Source organism: Protopterus annectens, chromosome 14.part0 (assembly GCF_019279795.1).
Source record: "Protopterus annectens isolate FY-2018-M chromosome 14.part0, PAN1.0, whole genome shotgun sequence".
In the NCBI taxonomy this organism is placed as follows: Eukaryota; Metazoa; Chordata; order Ceratodontiformes; family Protopteridae; genus Protopterus; species Protopterus annectens.
The window spans coordinates 807,209,008-807,227,928 of NC_056748.1; the positions used below are offsets into that span (position 1 = coordinate 807,209,008).

Genomic DNA, 18,921 nt, shown 5'->3' on the forward strand with positions numbered 1-18,921 from the left:
ATCGTGGGACTGACTCGGGGGCCAGTACACTCATCACCTCGAAGGTGTCCCTGCCCGGACACAGAGACGGCTCTGGTTCCAAAGAAACCAGAACCCCTCCCCGTACCGAGGGGGATGCCTCCGAAGCAGATGTGGGAGCCGAGCTCACCTGAGCCGAAGCACCGAGGGGGAGAGTGGGGTCGGACAAGGGTCTGATGCCACTCGCCCCCTCGGAGCCGACAAGGGAGTCTCGGCGCCCAGACCCCTCCAGGGACAGTACCATGGAAGGGATCGAAGCAGACGATGGAACCAAAGGAGTAGGTATCGGAGCCGACGGTTCCACGACTTGAACCCCAACGAACTCCGGCTCCGAGCTCATAGGATAAGTTGGAGGAGGAATGTCTACAGCTGTGGACGGAGCAGACACCTGATGAGGGGGGGGTTGGATAAAATTCTGGCTAGGGCCTGCGATTTTAACAGCCTACTGACCACTCTTTCTAAATCATGGTCCGAAAGTCTTGAGGACCGAGAAGAGTGGGATGAGTGATGACTACGCTCGAACTGGAGCCGAGGCGACTTCGCAGCCAAATGTATCGACTCCAGAGAAGGAGACCTGGAACTTTTTCGACTCTCAGATGGCTCCGAAGAACGTGTCGGAGCCGACTGTGAGGGGGGAACATCGGTTCCAGCCATTGCCGATATGGATGGTATGGCTTCACCCAACGACGGCTCCAAACTGGGAGCCGAAGGTTTAGGTGGCCTAGAAGATTTCACGGGCTGAGCCTTCGCCGGTGAATCTTGGAGTTTAAGCAGACCCCTCAAGATCAGTTTGTTTTTGCGCTCCTGCAGGACTCTTGGACTGAACGTATGGCAAATCGAGCAAGAGTCCTGCAGGTGCACGGTGCCCAGACAATAAACACAAGAAGTGTGACCATCTGTCAGAGACATCTTCTGACAGCATGAGTCACATGTCTTGAAGCCGGACGGCTTGGGATCCTTGGACATTCTGAAAAAATCACCAAGGAACAACACACACACAAAAACGGTTAAGGTAACTAACCACAATAAAAAATAAACTACAGTAACCAGAACCAACTACACTACAACAACTATAGCTAAACTAACTAACAGTAATAAAGGATTTTTTTTTTTTTGTAAGGGGGATAGGGGGAACAAAGGTTATCCTCCAACTTAAACGGAAACCTTTTAGAGGTAAGATTATCCTACAACTTAAAAGGAAAAACTTAAGAGGAAAGAGAAAAGGGGGAGGGGAAACTCTCTAAATAAAAACGAGTTTCTGAGGGGAAAAGACAAGGATTCAGACACAAAAACACTACAACACCAAGGATATATCTAAATGAGAATTTCTAGTCTAAAACTAAACAATTTTTTGACAGAAAAGACACAATATAAAAGTTTTATACGACCTGAGCCAGTAGAGCAACCTCGCAGCAGAAGCAGCAAACGAGATCTGGGTTTCTAGCGCCATGCATCATGGGATATGGGGAGGCCACGAGCCAGTATGTAGATCTCGAGCTTTAGAAGATGGCTGAGTCAGAACCGAAGATTGGCTCCGAACCCAACCAGCAAGAATGAAGGCGAGATAGACAACTTAACAAAAGCTTCAGGTCTACAGAGGCAGCTGATTTGGGTGGAAGATTGAGCTTTGCCAGCATAAAATAAATGTCTCATGGAGTGGAATATTCTTCTATAGGAAGCTTAAAGTAATACGTCACTTTGCACGTAAAGCCTTCTTACATGGGGAGCTAACCCTCAGAGTGAAAGTTGGAAAGAGCAGCCAAATGAATTTTGACAAAAGATTAGAGGCTTTTTCTTCCCAGAAAATATAAATGGACTAAAGGAATAGGGTCTAAGAAAGGATATAGGACTTTATTGAACACTCAGAAAATAGGTACATCTACCTTGGCAGATCTTTCAAATTTAAAGTCTCAGAATGTAGGAAATTATGGAAACTACCCTCTCTAAAAAAGATGGCTGTTGCCTATCAATGGAGATTGAAAAGGACAGCTGGGTTGGATCTGCATAAATGGTGAGAACAGCAGCATCCTAAAATGTCACAGGAATACTAGGTTCATCAGCACAAGGAAAAAAAAATCTCAGTGTATGGAATCAGGAGTTTTGGGATAGAAAGGAGGTATGATAATGACTCCTGCTCAGAGAAGTTTCACTTTCAAAATGAATGTCATCATCACAAGAGATGGAGGAAAAAAGGTAAAAAAGTGAACATCTGGCCATTTCTGAGGTAGGACAACCTCGACCTGCCCCCCAATGAAATCATTAAAAAAAATTTAAAAAGTAAGACATTTGTAAGCTTTCAAGACACAAGGACATCACAAAATGCATTGCCTCAAAGGTGGAAACAGTTTTCATCTCTGAAGGACTCTGGGGACAATACATGAAGCATCAGGATGCAGTTGTTTAGTCTTTTCTGCCAGACCAGGACTCTCCAAGGATGTGGTTTACTGTCAAAATGTGATACAAACAGAGGGCCCACTTCCACACACAGCCTCTCAAAAATCAGGATGGTAGGAATATATTCTGAGTTTGTTAATATACCAAATAGCAGTCACATTGTTTAATTTATTTGAATGAAATGACTACTCAAGGCAGAGTCCAGAAAGGCCAGCAATGTTGAGACAACTCTTTTCCAGAACACTTGCATAAAGATGAGATTCCCGAGATGACTAGGCATTCAGAGTAACTACTGCTGTATGTGTCTGCTGCTGAAATGCACTCACAAACTGAAGGTTTGCAATACCAGACCGCCACTTCAGAAGCATTAGACAAGATATAGAAATCTGGGCTGGTAAAGGTGGGGCTAAAATGGTGAAGCCACTGTACCCAAAACATCCACCAAAGGATATACACATCAAACTCAACATGAGAGAGCATAACAATTAAAATCGGTAGGTAGAGACTCTACTGACAGAAAAGAGGCACTTGCTTTATAAACAAAAAACATCCTGCCCTATGTAAGAAAAGCACTATGAAGGAAAGCATCCAAGACACATACCCTACGACTGTAAGTGACCAAATGGGAAGCAAGTGAGATTCTGCAAGATGCACAATTATTCCCATGAAGTTAAACAGTTTGAGCAGACACTTCTTTATGTTCAATAGCTTTATCAACCCATGGGGTAACAGAGAGCAAGCTGTCTAGAAAAGGTAATACTGTGACACGTCTCAGGTGAGCTGCTACTAGGGTCGATTCCAAAATTGACAATGACAGTTTACCCCATAAGTGCAGAAATCTTCTGGAATCTTTAGTAACTCTGATGTGGACGTAGGGGGTTTTGAAGTCCAAAGGAAACATCCACTCTCCTTCTGGCAAAGCACATACTTCACCATTCCTTCGGACAAAGTACATACTGCACCATGACCATTTGAAGAGTTTTTTTTATTTCACTTTATGTCACAGAGACCCAAGATGGGATCTCTTGGGTGGCTCTTTAACGGTAAAGGCATCTGGAATAATATCTCAAGCCTTTCTGGTCTGTTGGATCCTCTTGGATGGCTCTTCTCATTAACAGATTTAATACAGTTTTTCTTATCACTTGATCTGGATAAGATGACATGTCTGGCAAAGTAATAAAAGATTTTGTTTTTGGATTCTTTTTGGCCCTACTCCTTTCATTGACATTCTAACTTCCTCCTCTTGGCCAGCCAATAAGGCTATTCAATCCATAAGGTGTGAGCCCAACAGCCCATTCAGTCTCTAGGATGACAGCCAAGCAAACTTGGAGGGGAGCACTGTCCTCTGTGGTAGGTTTTGTATTTAAAGTCCTACCCTCCCTATGGTACATACTCGAAGTGCCCAAGGAGTTAGACATACACTGGGACAATGTGCCGTACCTTCACACTTCTTTGGCCCCCTTGCAAACAGTAGAGACAAACTTGGAACCATACCTCTCAAATGAACAAGATTTTGCCTCCAATTTTATTCTCTCTCTCTCTCTCTCTCTCTCTCTCTCTCTCTCTTTCTCTCATCACGTTATTAGCTTTCTGGGATATGACTGAGGATTACAGTCAATAATGCCACCATTACAGCTTCATTCAATTGTTAAAAAAAAAAAAAAAAAAGTGAATTTGAGTAACATTTAAAATTTGTCTTGGCTTGGGATCTTTGTCCTCACATTACTTTTAGCTTTGTCCAGAATTACTAAGCAAAGATGTTAACAGGTATGATATAATCTCAGACAATGAATTAAAGTGTAAGGTGGAGTCATATCCACTTGGGGGGGGGGGTGATAACCTGAAGGCAGCTGGCAAGTCAGCAGGCTTCTTACACCAAATGCAGGACTGTAGAGAAACACAGAGACAGAAAAGAAGGAGAAAATTAAAAGGAAAAATAACTGGAATATTTTTTTCAGCACCAAAAATGGAACAAAAATCCCCACAGACAACTGACTTATCCAGTAATCGCTTTTGCCAAAAGGAAAAATGCTAATATTTGTCTGAAGCACAGCAATACACTGCCTAGTAGTTTGGGGAAAATGGTTACTGCACACAGAAAAAAAAAGTAAATTTAAGTTTGCCTGTAATTTGCAACATGTACAGTGCATTTCTTTTGAACAGTTGAAACAAATGTGGCTTTCAATTAATATTAAAATATCAAGAAAAAAAGAAAATCCAGAAACTACTTGCCTGTGTAGGGGTTATGTGGCTAATATCTTCTGAAGCCAACTGTTTCAAAAGTGTTGTCTTCCCAGCATTGTCTAAACCAAGAAGAAGAATCCTTACTTCCTGATCTGGAGCACTCTTAAGTTTTCGTAGAATAGATAGTAAACCCTAAAAAGAATAACAATTTAATGAAGGCATGTCTTCAAATCTCAATAATAAATAAAAAAAAATCAGCTTGCTAAAATCAATAATCTATGTATATACATATTTTTAAAAGAAAATATACTAAGCAATAGATAATCAAAACAGGACAAAGTACAACATGGAATACCAAGTCCTAAACTACTTGGTGAAAACAAATTATGCAAATCCTTGCAACTGATGATCTCAGAGACTGGTTCTTGCCGACGATGTAGTCACTAGAGCAGAGATCTCAAACTTATTGCCCTTTAACTGCAAATAATCCTCAAATGAGCACAATTCTGTGTCAGACAAGGTAATACACTGAATTTATAACACAACTGGCTATTTCATTTAATTTTGGAGATTATAACCCTGTGTTTTTGTTCACAGAAGCCATAGTCATTTGAGCCCTGCATTACACCATCATCTCCCTCCTCCAAGGGCTCCAGCTTAAAAATTCTCAACCAGTCCTCATTTGACTCATCTTTCAATTAATGTCTAGTACCAGTTAAAACTGACATTAACTTGAACTTGTGCTGCTGTGCCAGCCACCCCCCCCCCCAGTCTAAATTCTGATGAGCCATCTTACCTTGTATGCTCCCTCCTCCAAGGGCTCCAGCTTAAAAATTCTCAACCAGTCCTCATTTGACTCATCTTTCAATTAATGTCTAGTACCAGTTAAAACTGACATTAACTTGAACTTGTGCTGCTGTGCCAGCCACCCCCCCCCAGTCTAAATTCTGATGAGCCATCTTACCTTGTATGTGGTTGGGGGAATTTCTGGTGCCTATTTCAGCGGCTAACATACATTGGTTTGGACGAAAGTACTTACCCAGTCCGTGTTTTTTTGGAATATACCTCTACAATACATTTCTTAAAGACTTTCAAGTGGATCAGTTTTTGTTTTGTGGAAGGTCTGACCCTACTTGGTGAAGTTTTTGTGTTTTTACTGTTTTTTGGCACTTCACCTATACACCCAGAGTTTGGTTTTCTGGTTTATTTTACATTTGTTAGCTGGGATAGTCCGTCTGGGTGTGACCCCATTTTCAGCGGAGGCCCAGGGAGAACAGCTCCATAAAAAAAACAAAGAGTACTTAAACAGGAAATAAAATAAACAAATACAGTAATATTTTGAAGTATAAATATACATTAACATCATTAGATGTAACTTCAAATCTATAGAATAAAAAATAATATACATTGATAAAAATGACATCAGATTGTTAGGAAGGAAAGAGTTATTTCGTAGAGGGTAAATTGAAAGAAAGTGAAGGTTATTAATCAGGATTAGTTAAAGTGGATAAGAAAGAGGAGGGGTTAGAAAAAGATAATGCAGACAACCCTGGCGAAAGGTCTTTATCAGGTTTACAAGGACCAGAGAAGGAATCAGCTTATAGTGCTTTGTACATGTACAGAGGACCAAGTTGTTGCTTCTACAATACTTCTAGAATCCACCCCTTTCCAAAAAGCAATAGATAAAACCAAGGCTCTGGTAGAGTGGGCCTTGATCTTGCTAGGAATAGCTTTGCTGTAGTGAGTATAAATAAGGTAGTAGCCTGAGACAACCATTTGGAAATAGTCCATTTTAACAAAGGTTAACTCTTCTTACCTTCACAAGGAATAAGGTATTGATGCAAGATCGGAGATACAGGTCTGTCAAGATAAAACCAATGTGGTCTGTGGACACCCAAAGTATGAAGAATCCTTTCTTCCTCATTTTTAATTTTAGGAAAGAAAACGGAGCTGGATAGTTTGGCTTAAAGTAAACCCAGAGGCCACTTTAAGTATAAAAGGAGGATTAATTCTCAAAGAAACCCTATCTGAGGAAAATAGGATAAGGTTGAATCACCATAAGAGCTTGCAACTTGGATATTCCAAACTCCAAAAATCCTGTTTAGGATGGTTTCCTGAAGGAAACAGGGGATCCATTTGATTTATAGTGGGAACATGAAAAAACTCCATGAACTAATTTTCCTCTTTCATCATTTATTGTTTGAGGATCCAAGTAGCAAAAGGACCAAACAACTTATTTTACCTAAAGCAGAGTTCAAAATCTCAGATTTAAATTTCATCTGCGAACATTTCCTTACACACTTGGGCATACTTCCTTAGAAAAGTAGCAGTGATCTTGGATAAAAGTATTCGCACAGACACTTTTTACCACATGTTTAGAGACCCAATTAATATTAGAAATAATGGGGTTCAGAAAGAATTTATCCTCTGAAGGCAGATTATTAGACTATTCCCTTAAAGGTTCAGAGCACTGTAACAAATTTTAACATATGGCCCTGGTAAATGAGATTTCTAAAAGCCAAAGGGGCTAAAGAGAAAATGCACTTCTACCAAATCTAGCCAACAAGTTAACTTGTATATCGCCTGGAAAGGGGGCAGAATTCACCAAAAACTTATTGCCAGCTTAAGGTGATGCAGAAATGCCTGCAGGATCAGATCAAAAGTGGGAAACTATTGAGTTTATCTACCTTTTTACGGACTAAGGATAGATGGTCAGGATTATTGCAGGCAGTATGAAAAGACATCCTCTAAGGCTGACAAAATAATCAAGAATCAGAAGCAGCTGGGCCTGAAGAGAGAGTCCTGGTTCTTGGACTGGCACCAGTTAAAAAAAAAGTTTTCCACATGTGTGCGTGTGTGTGTGTGTGTATATATATATATATATATATATATATATATATATATATATATATATATACACACACACACACACACACATATATATATATATATATATATATATATATATATATATATATGGATTTACTAGTAGCAGTTTATTTCCCCCCCACCCCACCTCATTTAGTGTCCTGTGCACATCCTGTGAAAACAGGTGCCTAAAAGGTATTAAAATTCTCTTACCAGGTAGTTAAATATTTTTCAGGTTGGGCTGGATCAAACACCCTGCCTTGTGTGAGCCAATCCAGTCTGTGTGGAAGTTGGTGGTAATGGTCATTGCCATATTGGAAGGACGGGAGAAAAGAAAGTTATGTACTTAGCATAACAATAGATCTATATTGCCTTTTTCTATCCCCCTCAACTGATGTTCATTGGATCCATATAGATCAAACATAAGCATTGCAAGCTTTTTGGATCCAAGGCTCAGGCTCCTCCCCTACACATAATTTCTCTCTGTCAGATGCACACTTCAGATCAAGTTTACCTGCCTTATACTATAACATAATTGGTAACCAAATCACTGACACACCAGGGATTCAGATTGTGGGTGCAATAAAGACAAGGCTCTCTGAGGAACATGAGAGGCTTAACAGACTAGCTAAAATTAAATTCAGTAGCAACCTTTGGCCTAAAGGATGGATTTGACCTTAAGGGTGCTCTTTTGCAGTTGAAATCCAGGTACTGAGAATTTATGCACAAGGCCTGCTACTCAAGAGATCCTCCTGCCTGAAATCATAGCTAGCAATAGAAAGTCTTCCAGGTCAAAAACTTCAGATCCACAGATACAACTGACTCAACTAGGGGAAGTAACAATTTCTCCTGTACAAATATATATATATATTGGGGGGGGGGGGGCAGCTGCCTTGACTGGGGATACAAAAGAAAATGTTCCATTTGAAAGGCCTTAAATGTGTACAAAGTGACTAAAGAAGAAAATGGGGTTGTATAAATTACTGAGTGTGGATGTCAGCATCCAGCTTAGTATGTGGGTCAGACAGAATGATGGTAAAAGTCGGAATCCTAGAACACTTGGGTGACATTAGGAATAAAAAAGGCCAGTGACAGAACTTTTTGTAATAAAACATCTGGGGTTAGATTCTGGGTTCCATTTCAGTGTATTGACACAAGCTTTTCTCCCTAGGGGAGATGATTTTTTAAATAAATTAAGGGAATTAGAAATTAAAATGATTTTGGGCGGCCACGGTGGTGCAGCGGTTAGCGTTGCCGCCTCACAGCAAGAGGTTCTCCGGTTCGATTCACGGCTGGGGTGCCTTCTGTGCGGAGTCTGCATGTCCTCCCTGTGGTTGCGTGGGTTTCCTCCGGGTGCTCCTGTTTCCTCCCACATCCCAAAGACATGCTGACATGCTGCAGGTGCATTAGACACTCCAAATTGGCCCTAGGTGTGAGTGTGTGTGTGTGTGTGTGTGTGTGTGTGTGTGTGTGTGTGTGTGTGTGTGTGTGTGTGTGCCTTCTGTGGAAGGTTGGGCGCTGGGCTGGCACCTCGGCACTGTAAAACTCCACTGCCAATCATGAGCGGACAGGTGATCTTCTGCGGCGACCCCTAACCGGGAAAAAGCCGAAAGAAGAAGAAGAAGAAATGAAAATTATTTTGAACTGTAGGACTTTATGCCTTAGGGATTTAAAATCAGGATGTTGATTATATATTTAAATGTTAAGTTATTTGTTCTTAATACTATCCAATATTTCCAATAACTAAATTATTAAATATTAAACTACTCAAGTAATAAGGCACTTCAACTGTTTTTTTCCTATATAAAAACAAGCAAGAAATGTTGTGATGTCATATCCTAAGAAGGCGAATCTCCAAAGTATTAGATCTGGTAATAAAAATCTAACTGCTTGTGGAGTGACTTGTGGAATTAATTTGACCGACTGTGGACATCAAAGGTATGAATGATCCTTTCCCCCTCATTTTTACATTCAGGAAAGTAAATGGAGAAATGGTCAGTTCAGCTTAAAGTAAACTCAGATACCACTTTAGGAGTAAAAAAAGGATGGATTAGTTCTCATAGAAAACCTGTCCCTCTGGAAAATGAGATAGGTTGACTCACCATAAGGGCTTGTGACTCAGATACTCCTCTTGCACAATCAGTAAAACTGTTTTCCATGTTAAGAACCTCAAGTCAGCCAGGTTAGCTGGTTCAAATGGAGCAAAAATTAAAGAATCCAAGGAAGGGCCACCGGTTTACTTGGAGGCCTCTTGTGCAAAACCCCTTTCAGAAACATTCTGAAATGAGAATGCATCAAAACAGGAGGATCCATGGACAGATATGCTGAAATGGCCAATAAATGAACCTAAATGAACCTTGACGGAGGAATAAGGAGGCCATAGAGCAATAACTCACACAGATATTGTAAAACCAGAGAACAACTAGCCCTGAACGGGTGCAGGCTAGGTTGCCAGCACCAGCTAGAAAACCTTTTTCATTTGCTAATATATGATTTTCTAGTAGCAGGTTTTCTTGCCACTGTTAATAACTGCTGCATGTATTCAGTAAAACAGGTGCCTAAAAGGAATTTCGACCCTATCATCCAGGCAGTCAACTGATGTCTGGGTGTATCAAACACCCCATTCTTGTCTGAGAAGATCCAGTCTGTGAGGAAGCCAGATTTACTTGGTCCTGGTAATTTTCAAAAGAAGAACAAAGCTTTGCTGCCTGGACAAGTAGGGAATCATCACAATGACCTTAGGTGCTTCCTTTTGAATCTTCAGAAGTACATTGGATGGAAAGAGTAGAAAAACATATGGGAAAATTCCTATTTATGGAAAAGAAACTGCATCGGTCATGCTGAGCTTCTTGCAGGGAGTTCTGGAAGAGAATCTTGCAAATTGCTACACAGAGAGGAAGCAAAGAGATTGACTTTAAGAACTCCCCACAGATGAATAAAATATTGGCTAGTCTGCAGAGGAGGAATGACCTGGCTTCCCCATGCTTGATGTACTACATTACTGTGCTATTGTCTGAAACAACTTTAAGAGGTCCCATGAAATAAAAATGGTTCAAAACGTTGAGTGCCTTGATTAAGGCAAGCATCTCTGATATTTATGTGCTTGTCTGTCCTTGGTGTCCCACACACCCTGCACTTTTATCCCTCCTGAAACTACTCCTCAAAGTCCAATGAATCTGTGGTGACTGCTTTGGAACAGGGAGTGAAAAGGGGAGATCTGCATTTAAGGATATATGTTCTCTCCACCAAATTTCTCTTCTGACAAACCCCAGAACTGGGATTTGAAAAGACAAAGGGTGATGGTGGTGGGACCAAACAGACTTCAGAACTATTTGTCTCACGTGGAGCCTTGCCAGGGGTATCACGACAATTATAGAAGCAGTGAGACCCAAATTCCTGAGTTATTCCTTCACAGCGACTAAAGTTTGAGTCAAAAACGTTAGAAATAGATCTAGATGTAGATCATGCTTTTCCTGCGGAAGGAAAGCTCTGAACTGGGCTAACTAGTTGACATTAAAGAACAGAATACTGTGTGAAGGAGTCAAGAAAAAAAGTTTGAAAGCTCTTAGAATCATAAGAGAACTCTCACCGAAGAGACACCTGAGACTTTGAATAGCACTGTGCAAAGTTAAGCAAGTCATCTAAATATGGAAAAATTAGGATATCCTGTAGCCTGCAATGAGCTATAACTGGAGCTAAACACTTTGTGAACACTCTTGGTGCAGTGTATAGTCCAAAGGGTAAGACAGAAAACAGATAATGTGATCCAGATACAAAACCCTTAAGAAATATCTGAAGTCTGGATGAACAGGGATGGGATGAGAAGCATCTTTTAAGTCTAGTGTTACCAGAAAACTTGAAAGAGGATGAAGGAACAGGTGCAAGTGCCCAAACTCAAAATGAGGTCACTTATCACAAAACAGGCTTAAGAAAGATCCAGAACTGGTCTCCAAGAATTTTGTTCCTTAGTGCCAAGAACATCCTTGAATAAAAAGTCTTCCCCACCTGGGAAGGAGGAACTGGTTCTATCACTCCTTGGGAAAGCACGTGATGAAGAACCAGTGGAACAGAGTCTGACTTGGAGGATGAGGAATGACTCCCTGGAAAGAAGGAAGGAATTTCCTCCCACTGCTATCTGTAACCTTGTTGAATGATCATAAAAAAAACATTAGTTTAAGACAATCTGTTGCAAAGGAGAAAAAATTGAAATTCAGAATTTCTGGAAGAAAAAAGGGGAGGGAGGGGTCACAAGGTCTCCTGAACACAGTCATTCAGACTTGTTGGACTGTCCTTGTTTTTTTTTTGGGAGATTTGATTTTTCCTTTTGAAACACCCTTGCCATTTCTTCTTAACCATCTGTTTCCTTGTATTTTATTGAATCTCTTTATTCGGCAGTTTGCTAAAATTGGAGGAAGAGTTAAAGAATCCATTACAAATTTTGAAAAAGGAGGGCTGAAACACCTTGGATATTTCCCGAATCAGCTTACCCCTTTTATCAATCACACTTCTGATCACCTCTGCAGCAGAAGGGGCAAAAACAATTTCTATCTAAAAGGAAATTTAAAATCTAATTTTTAACTTAATCTGAGAAGTTCTGATAATGCAGCCATGCAAATCTCCTCAAAAAACAGTACCAGTGGCCATAGCCCTGGAAGCAGTTAGTATCAGAGTCATATACACACTGTAAACAATGAGTAGTGACCTGTGCTATAGAAGGAACTAGATTTAAAGCAGACATTTCCTCACAAGAAGAGATTGTAGATAAAACATTTCTCATACTTTTAAAATTAAATCAAAACAAACTTTAACAGACAAACTAGACTATTAAAAATTCTGAAAATCAAAGCTGCAGAAGTATACACTTTTTTCCTCATACTTATCAATAATTTTCTTACCCTTATCAGAAAGGGTGGGATTGGAATTAAGTGTTTAGCAACAGTGGAATCGACTAAACTTTATATATCTGCTTTTTTTTTTTTTAGGGGCAGATGGCTGACTATTAGGAAAACTACAGGCAGTAACACACACATACCCTCTAAAGCAGACAGAACAGGAGTAATAGGTGCAGGTACTGAATTTTCTTTTGTAGCACACTATTTTCTGAGGGAATACGAAGTCAGTGTTTTCCCACTGAAAACACAGGTATATCCTAGCAATAGTCTCAGATAAGGAAAAACATCCACAGGGTATACCTCTGAACTGTACAGATTTTTGTGGAAAGTCCCGATTTTTACCTCATATTTTTGATCTGTTTTTCATAAAATTGTGGTTTTCTGGTAAATTAGCAGCAGATTAAAGACTGAAGTTGGAAAATAATGACAGACATTTGAGTTTCAGGCTTCATACTCTTCAGAAAATTCTTGCTAATACAAATCCTGATATTCCATCAACTTTATAAAAGTTTGTAAGGGCAATATTTGGGCCATTTGTGCCATTTTTATTTATTGTTTTGTCCAGATTTTTTTGCTCTATGAGGGTGAGAGGTATGTAACAGAGAGAACCAGAAACTATGCTCTCCTCCGAGTCCAAATCAGAAATCTGGGGGGGGGGGGACTATATAGGTTCATAGGTATGTACTAGGCTAATGGCCCTGGGGCTTTTACAAGCCAAGCCATAGAGTTACCCTGGCATTATTGGAGGACTAGACATATTCTTAGTTTTCCGTTTCTTTGTGAAAGGAAAAATGGGGCCAACAGTTACTTACATGGGCACAGCATTCTGACACAACAAGTAAGTCTTCCCTGTTCCCTCAACCAACACCAACAACAGTGGCTCTCCTTTGCCTACTAAAGGGACCCCAATAGCAGCAGAGTGCACGGCTAATCCTCGGTGTATAGTGGCTGTAGGTGCTACACCAGAGGGATCTGGGGTAAAAGACAAGAGGTCTGAGGTGCAGCAAATGGCCACAGCAGAGTTACCCAGCTACAGCTGTGGTAAATTGCTAGCCTACCTTGGTGGCAAAAGTTTCTTGCTTAACTTTTGTGGCTAGAATGACTGACCATGGGACTGGTAGTTCCTTCCATGGTCAAGCTGAAAATGGTGCCTCTTTCCCAGGGAAGAAAAGCAGCAAATGCCAGAAAAAAAAAATACAAGTCTTTAAAAGTCACCTTTACAGAAACACAGTAAATACACTTTAAAACAATTTGCCAGCCACCAAAAAGTAAAATAAAAACATGTCTGTTACTTTACAAGTTTTTTAAACGGATAGGGAGGAAAAAAATCACATGGTCTCATGACAGTCTGTTAAAACACAAAACTCCTAGCTTTAAAATAACTTTCCTGAAAAGGAAAGTGATAAAACACAAACAATATTTAGAAAACGGAAGTTTTTCTCTAAAGGGAACTTAACTGCCTAGCAAAGGAACAGCACCAAGCAGACTGTCGATCCTCGAAAGTCTTAGGAGCGTACTCTTTGGTGGCAGTAAAGATATGAAGGGCTTATAATTTAATCGGATAAGCTCAAGCTGCCTGACAGTTTGGGCACATGGAAGGTGCCTTGAAGCTTTGGAACCCATGCAGCTAAGGTTACTGCAACAGTTATCAATATTATGAATATCCCTATATAATACAAAACAATGGATCTTCTCAGCCTGTGCAACTTTGAACACAGATCCAGATACATATTTACAGATACCTACGCTGTTATGAAAGGTATTTGCTGCATGGAACCTCTAATTTCCCTGTCTACTTATATCACTTTGCCAAAACTCCCACATCACTTTTTTTTCTTTCCACTTGTCTTGACTACCATGCAAAATCTGTAGTTCATAGGTTCATAGATTAGTACTAGGCTAACTGCTGTTGTGGGCCATTTTAAGCCTCACCAATTAAACTATGTCAGAATTAAATCCTATACCTTTTTTCTGCAAGGTAAAAAACACCTTAACCACTCTGCCATCTTCCCTCCCAAACATTCTACTTGTATCAAGATTTTATCACCCCAGATGGGGCTCAAACCCACAATCTCTGGCTTAGGAGGTCAATGCCTTATCCATTAGGCCACTGAGGCCTGATGGTTAAGATCAGTTGTTTTGCAAGGACACACACACACACTGGCCTGGAGTGAGATTAGAATCCCCATCTATCTAGTCTTATACATTATAGATCACAGTACTTATCATATTGCACCATGGGTCAAGTATTTCTAAATTATAGTTGAACACTTGTTTGTCAGCAGCCATCTTAATAAGATCTGCAGCTTGTTAGCTAAAAAGAAACTTACTATTACATTTTAGTTACACATTGACATTTTCAATATGATGGTTTGAATTCTGTTCCTACAACCCATTCCACATACTAACAATTATATCTCTGACATATTCTTAACACATGGCAGTTTGAACATGAAAATAAGGCATGACAAAATCTCTTTGTATACAAATTGTAACAGTCACCCCCCACAACACAACACATACCATACATACTCCAAACAATCTGTCTTCCTAAATGCCCAACTATTCCATTACTCATCTTGCATCTCACATAGCTAGACACATTTCTGTACCTTCCAACTGCAACTTTACACTGGATTAAGTGGTCATGCAAAACTCTAAATATCATGTTTGTATTTATGTTAAAATGCAAGCTGCTAATCTGCAGTACTACCTTAATGGAAAGATGCAGAAAATACACCAGCTTGTGCTTCCTAATATGTGTGTGGTCACTAATCATACGTAAGTAATGGTACTAAACAGTAAACCTCAGATTAACCCTCACTTCATTTCTGTACAACACATCTATTCTAAAATGCAGAGGAGATAGGGTGGAGATTCATTTCAAACTAAATGGTTGCCATGTCAGTATTTATCAGTAACAGTTTACCATAAATCTCTATGTACCCTCTTGATGGTAAAAGTCATGTTATAGTGTTACAGTGAAACCTTCTCTAAAATGGTACAAGACCTTTTTTTCTTTTAAAACTCAAATCATTTGGAAAATGCCTCAACTACAATGCACATTCAGCATTGCCTAACCTCCAGATATAGTTTATCAATGGTAGACAAGAAGCCTGATACCTGTCCTCAGATGTTTTTTTTTTCCATTATAACACAAAGCAGTCATCCTTCACTTGAAATAAATGGCACAAACCTATGGATTATGAATGAGAAGTTATACAAAGAAATTAGTATTTCTAAGGCAACAAGAAAATCCAACAGTTCTCAATTAACAGGTTAAAACTAAACTAAACTATTCTACCACTGTTATACTGCATTACTGATGTGGGGAATTTGCTTAAACTAAAAAAAAATTACTTACAAGATCCTCAGCGCCCACAAGGCATAGTCATTCATGAAAACCAGCTGCCTCATTAACTTTTCAAAGCATATTATATAGCTCAGAGTGCAAGTTTCAGATTTCTGAAATCAAATTATGCTATCAAATGTCTTTAGCAAATACAAACTCCTATGATCCCCCAAAGACAGTGGAAATGTTAGAACCAGTGATCAAAGTGTCAGATCAGGTCAAACAGATAGATCTGCACAGCTTTAGCAAAAGCAGGAGGAAGGTGTCAAGGAATTAAGGGAAGAGTCTGTCGTACAAAATGTTGCAGCTTGTCCGAGATTTGCACAGTACAAATGAATTTTTTTTAAAGATGAGAGTTTCTGCTGAAAGTAGTAGAAATGTTCTGTCTAGCTCTGCCAAAGCTACAATGTACTTTCTGTATGCTCATAGCCACTAACATTCAAGAATTTATTTACTCCCTTTATTTCATCTACTGTAAGTCAAAGTGGCTCTAGCATATTTTCTTACTGTACTTTTCCTGAGGAAAAAATATCAGAGACAAAGTACAAAAAACTCTTGTGCATTAATCCACACAGCAGAAGTACACAAAATGTCCTGCCCTAAATATAGTTAAACAACCATGCATCTTTAAATGTCCTGTCCTGTCCTAAATATAGTTAAACAACCATGCATCTTTAATCTAAGGGCATAACTAAAAAGTTTAATTTAACAAGTCACATTCTCTTATTCTGTGAACTTTTTTTGAAGGGGGTGTACCCCTCCCACCAACATCAATGCAGGTATACATAAATGTGCTACTTTAAAATGCTGGCTAACAAATTCACCATAAAAATTTCATAAACTGCATTTATTTTTAAGCAGCATTTTCATATTTTAGCCATTTCCAAAATTATCTGGTTATCTGCCATACTGCAAATGACTTGCACTACATTTGTATGCTCATTTAGAGGACTCCTTTAACTAAAGCTGCAAAAAGTCTCAGAAAAATGGTAAGTGGTCTGTAGAGTCAGCAGACAAAGTCTGGCTAACATCTCGATAATTTGGGACACATACTGGGATTAGGGGTGAAGGCTACAAAGTGTCAGAGAGTGGAATAGGTTAGAGAAGACAAAGGTCAGCTCATTTTACTGGGCTGAGTCTGAAGCAGCTGTTGTAGGTTTCCCCGTGGGGTGATTACATGCAGGGACCCAAGCAGAGACACAGGCAGTCATTCAAGCATAGTATAATTGACAGAGTGACATACAAACAGCAAAGACACTGCATGCCTGCATCACATAGAAGGAGAGAGAGAGAAAACTCTGGTCTAAGGAATGCTTTAATAGGATACCAGGATCCCTATATCCCTGCCAACAATAAAAACAGTACATGTTTATCATAAGAGGGGTGGCTGGTGGCTCTAATTAATCAAAGCAGAATTCCAGTCAAGGGTGGCGGGCACACGACTGTTATAAGAGGCATAAGTACAAGGAAGGCAATCAGCAGCTGCACAGGAAGGAAAAAAGAATGCAAAATGCTAATGTGCTGGAGCAGAGAGTAAAAAATGCAAGTCAAGACAATATAACTCAGGCTAAACTAATGACTTTAGTAGAATTAACTGCACTTAATGAAATGGCATTTCATAAGACTAAGCACCCACAAAACAAATAAAATAAATATGTTTTAGGAAGATGTGCACCCAGTCCCCCAGCAAAGAGACCTTTACCTTCCCAGATCTCCTTTCTCATCTAAGCTACATCTGTGGTTGCAGTACTGTGGGGATAAGGGGCTGAATCTAAACAAGCAATCTCAAGAAGTTTAGCTTATGATGGGAGAAACAGTTGTTCTTTGAATTCCTAAGAACAGAGACAATTCAGGGTGTCAGCACATAGGCAGTTTTATGCAACAAATATTGCCATATTAACAGTTGTATTACTGATTGTCGTCTTTGTTTCAGCCGTGGACAAAAGTATTCACACACACTCCCAAATCAAAAATTAGACGGTGCTGGGCCTAAGTGCTATATCCACCTCATTTTATTTATTTATTTTTTACCACTAGTGGCACATGTTAATAGAGGGCCTGGCTTCTACGGTAGTATGACAATCCCGAAAGCCTTCTCCTTCAAACCCCAGAGTTAGGCATCAATGAATCGTCCAGGCAGTCAGCTGAAGCTGTTTGAGAGTGGGCTGTATCAAACTCCCTTGTTATGTGTGAGTAAATACAATCTGCTAGGAAGCTTGTGGTAACTGCTCATAGCCAATTCCATAAGAAGAAATAACCAATGTTGCCTGGGCCAGAAGGGACTCACTATAATATTTTTTTGGAGTACTTCTGACTATTCAGAATAATCCTAAACATCAGTAGAAAGAGTGAAAATGCATACAGGAACATTCTTAAATAACAGAATTAAAATATATTTGTTTCTCGGTCTGCCTGCAATGAGTTCTAGTGCAGAATTTACTTAGCTGTCTGTTTTGAAAGATGATGAACAAATCTGTTTGATGTGTTTCCCACAATTTGATCCATTCCTGGAAGACCCACCTCATTCAATTTCCTTTCTTGTGGGTCTGTTCTGGTCATACTCAGCTAGTCTACCCTATTTTTCAGTAGAGCCAACTCCAAAGCCAACTTGCACAAGGGATAGGACCTGGAGACCCCATCACATCACCATGGTATTGTCTAATCACCTGCAATGATTACAGAGACTAAAGATCACAAAGAGATTCTATAGCATGGATCAAAGCTACCATCTCTAACATTTACATACTCTGTCTTGTCTGAACTGTCCCACACGGCTTGCACCTCTACCCCCATAGAAACTGTTCCCCAAACAAAAACTGATATGTCTCACCACAATAAAGCCCAAAACAAGAACCTGAAAATCTCAGAAGATGAGAATGTGGGTCCAGATGTTTCTTTTTTTCTCATGAATAACTTTGCAAAGGAATCACACAAATCATAGAAGCCACAAACTCAATAATTCTGAGGTATTCTCTGGCTTAAGTCTCAAACTGGATAGAACATTAGGAAGGTTTTCAGATAAAAATTCACCTTTTCCTATGCTAGGAATGGTTTTGAAGAGATGTATCTAGAAGGCATTTTAGAAACAAAATCCTGTTGACTAACTAAAAAACATGAATGCCTTGCAGTGTGCAATGGGCTATCCCTGGAGCTAGACATTTTCTAAACACCCTAGAAGCTGTAGAAATGATAATGTGACCTAGACACAGAATA

The 18,921-nt window shown here is 39.7% G+C and overlaps 1 protein-coding gene across 1 annotated transcript in view; it reads right to left on the minus strand.

Annotated features, from left to right (window-relative positions):
- The window catches only part of ARL3 (ADP ribosylation factor like GTPase 3), a 528,266-nt gene that overhangs the window by 485,066 nt on the left and 24,279 nt on the right, over positions 1–18,921 (minus strand). The window contains exon 2 of the mRNA XM_044056550.1: positions 4,645–4,788. Coding sequence (XP_043912485.1) covers positions 4,645–4,788 — 144 coding nt within the window. The remainder of the gene's footprint in view (positions 1–4,644; positions 4,789–18,921) is intronic.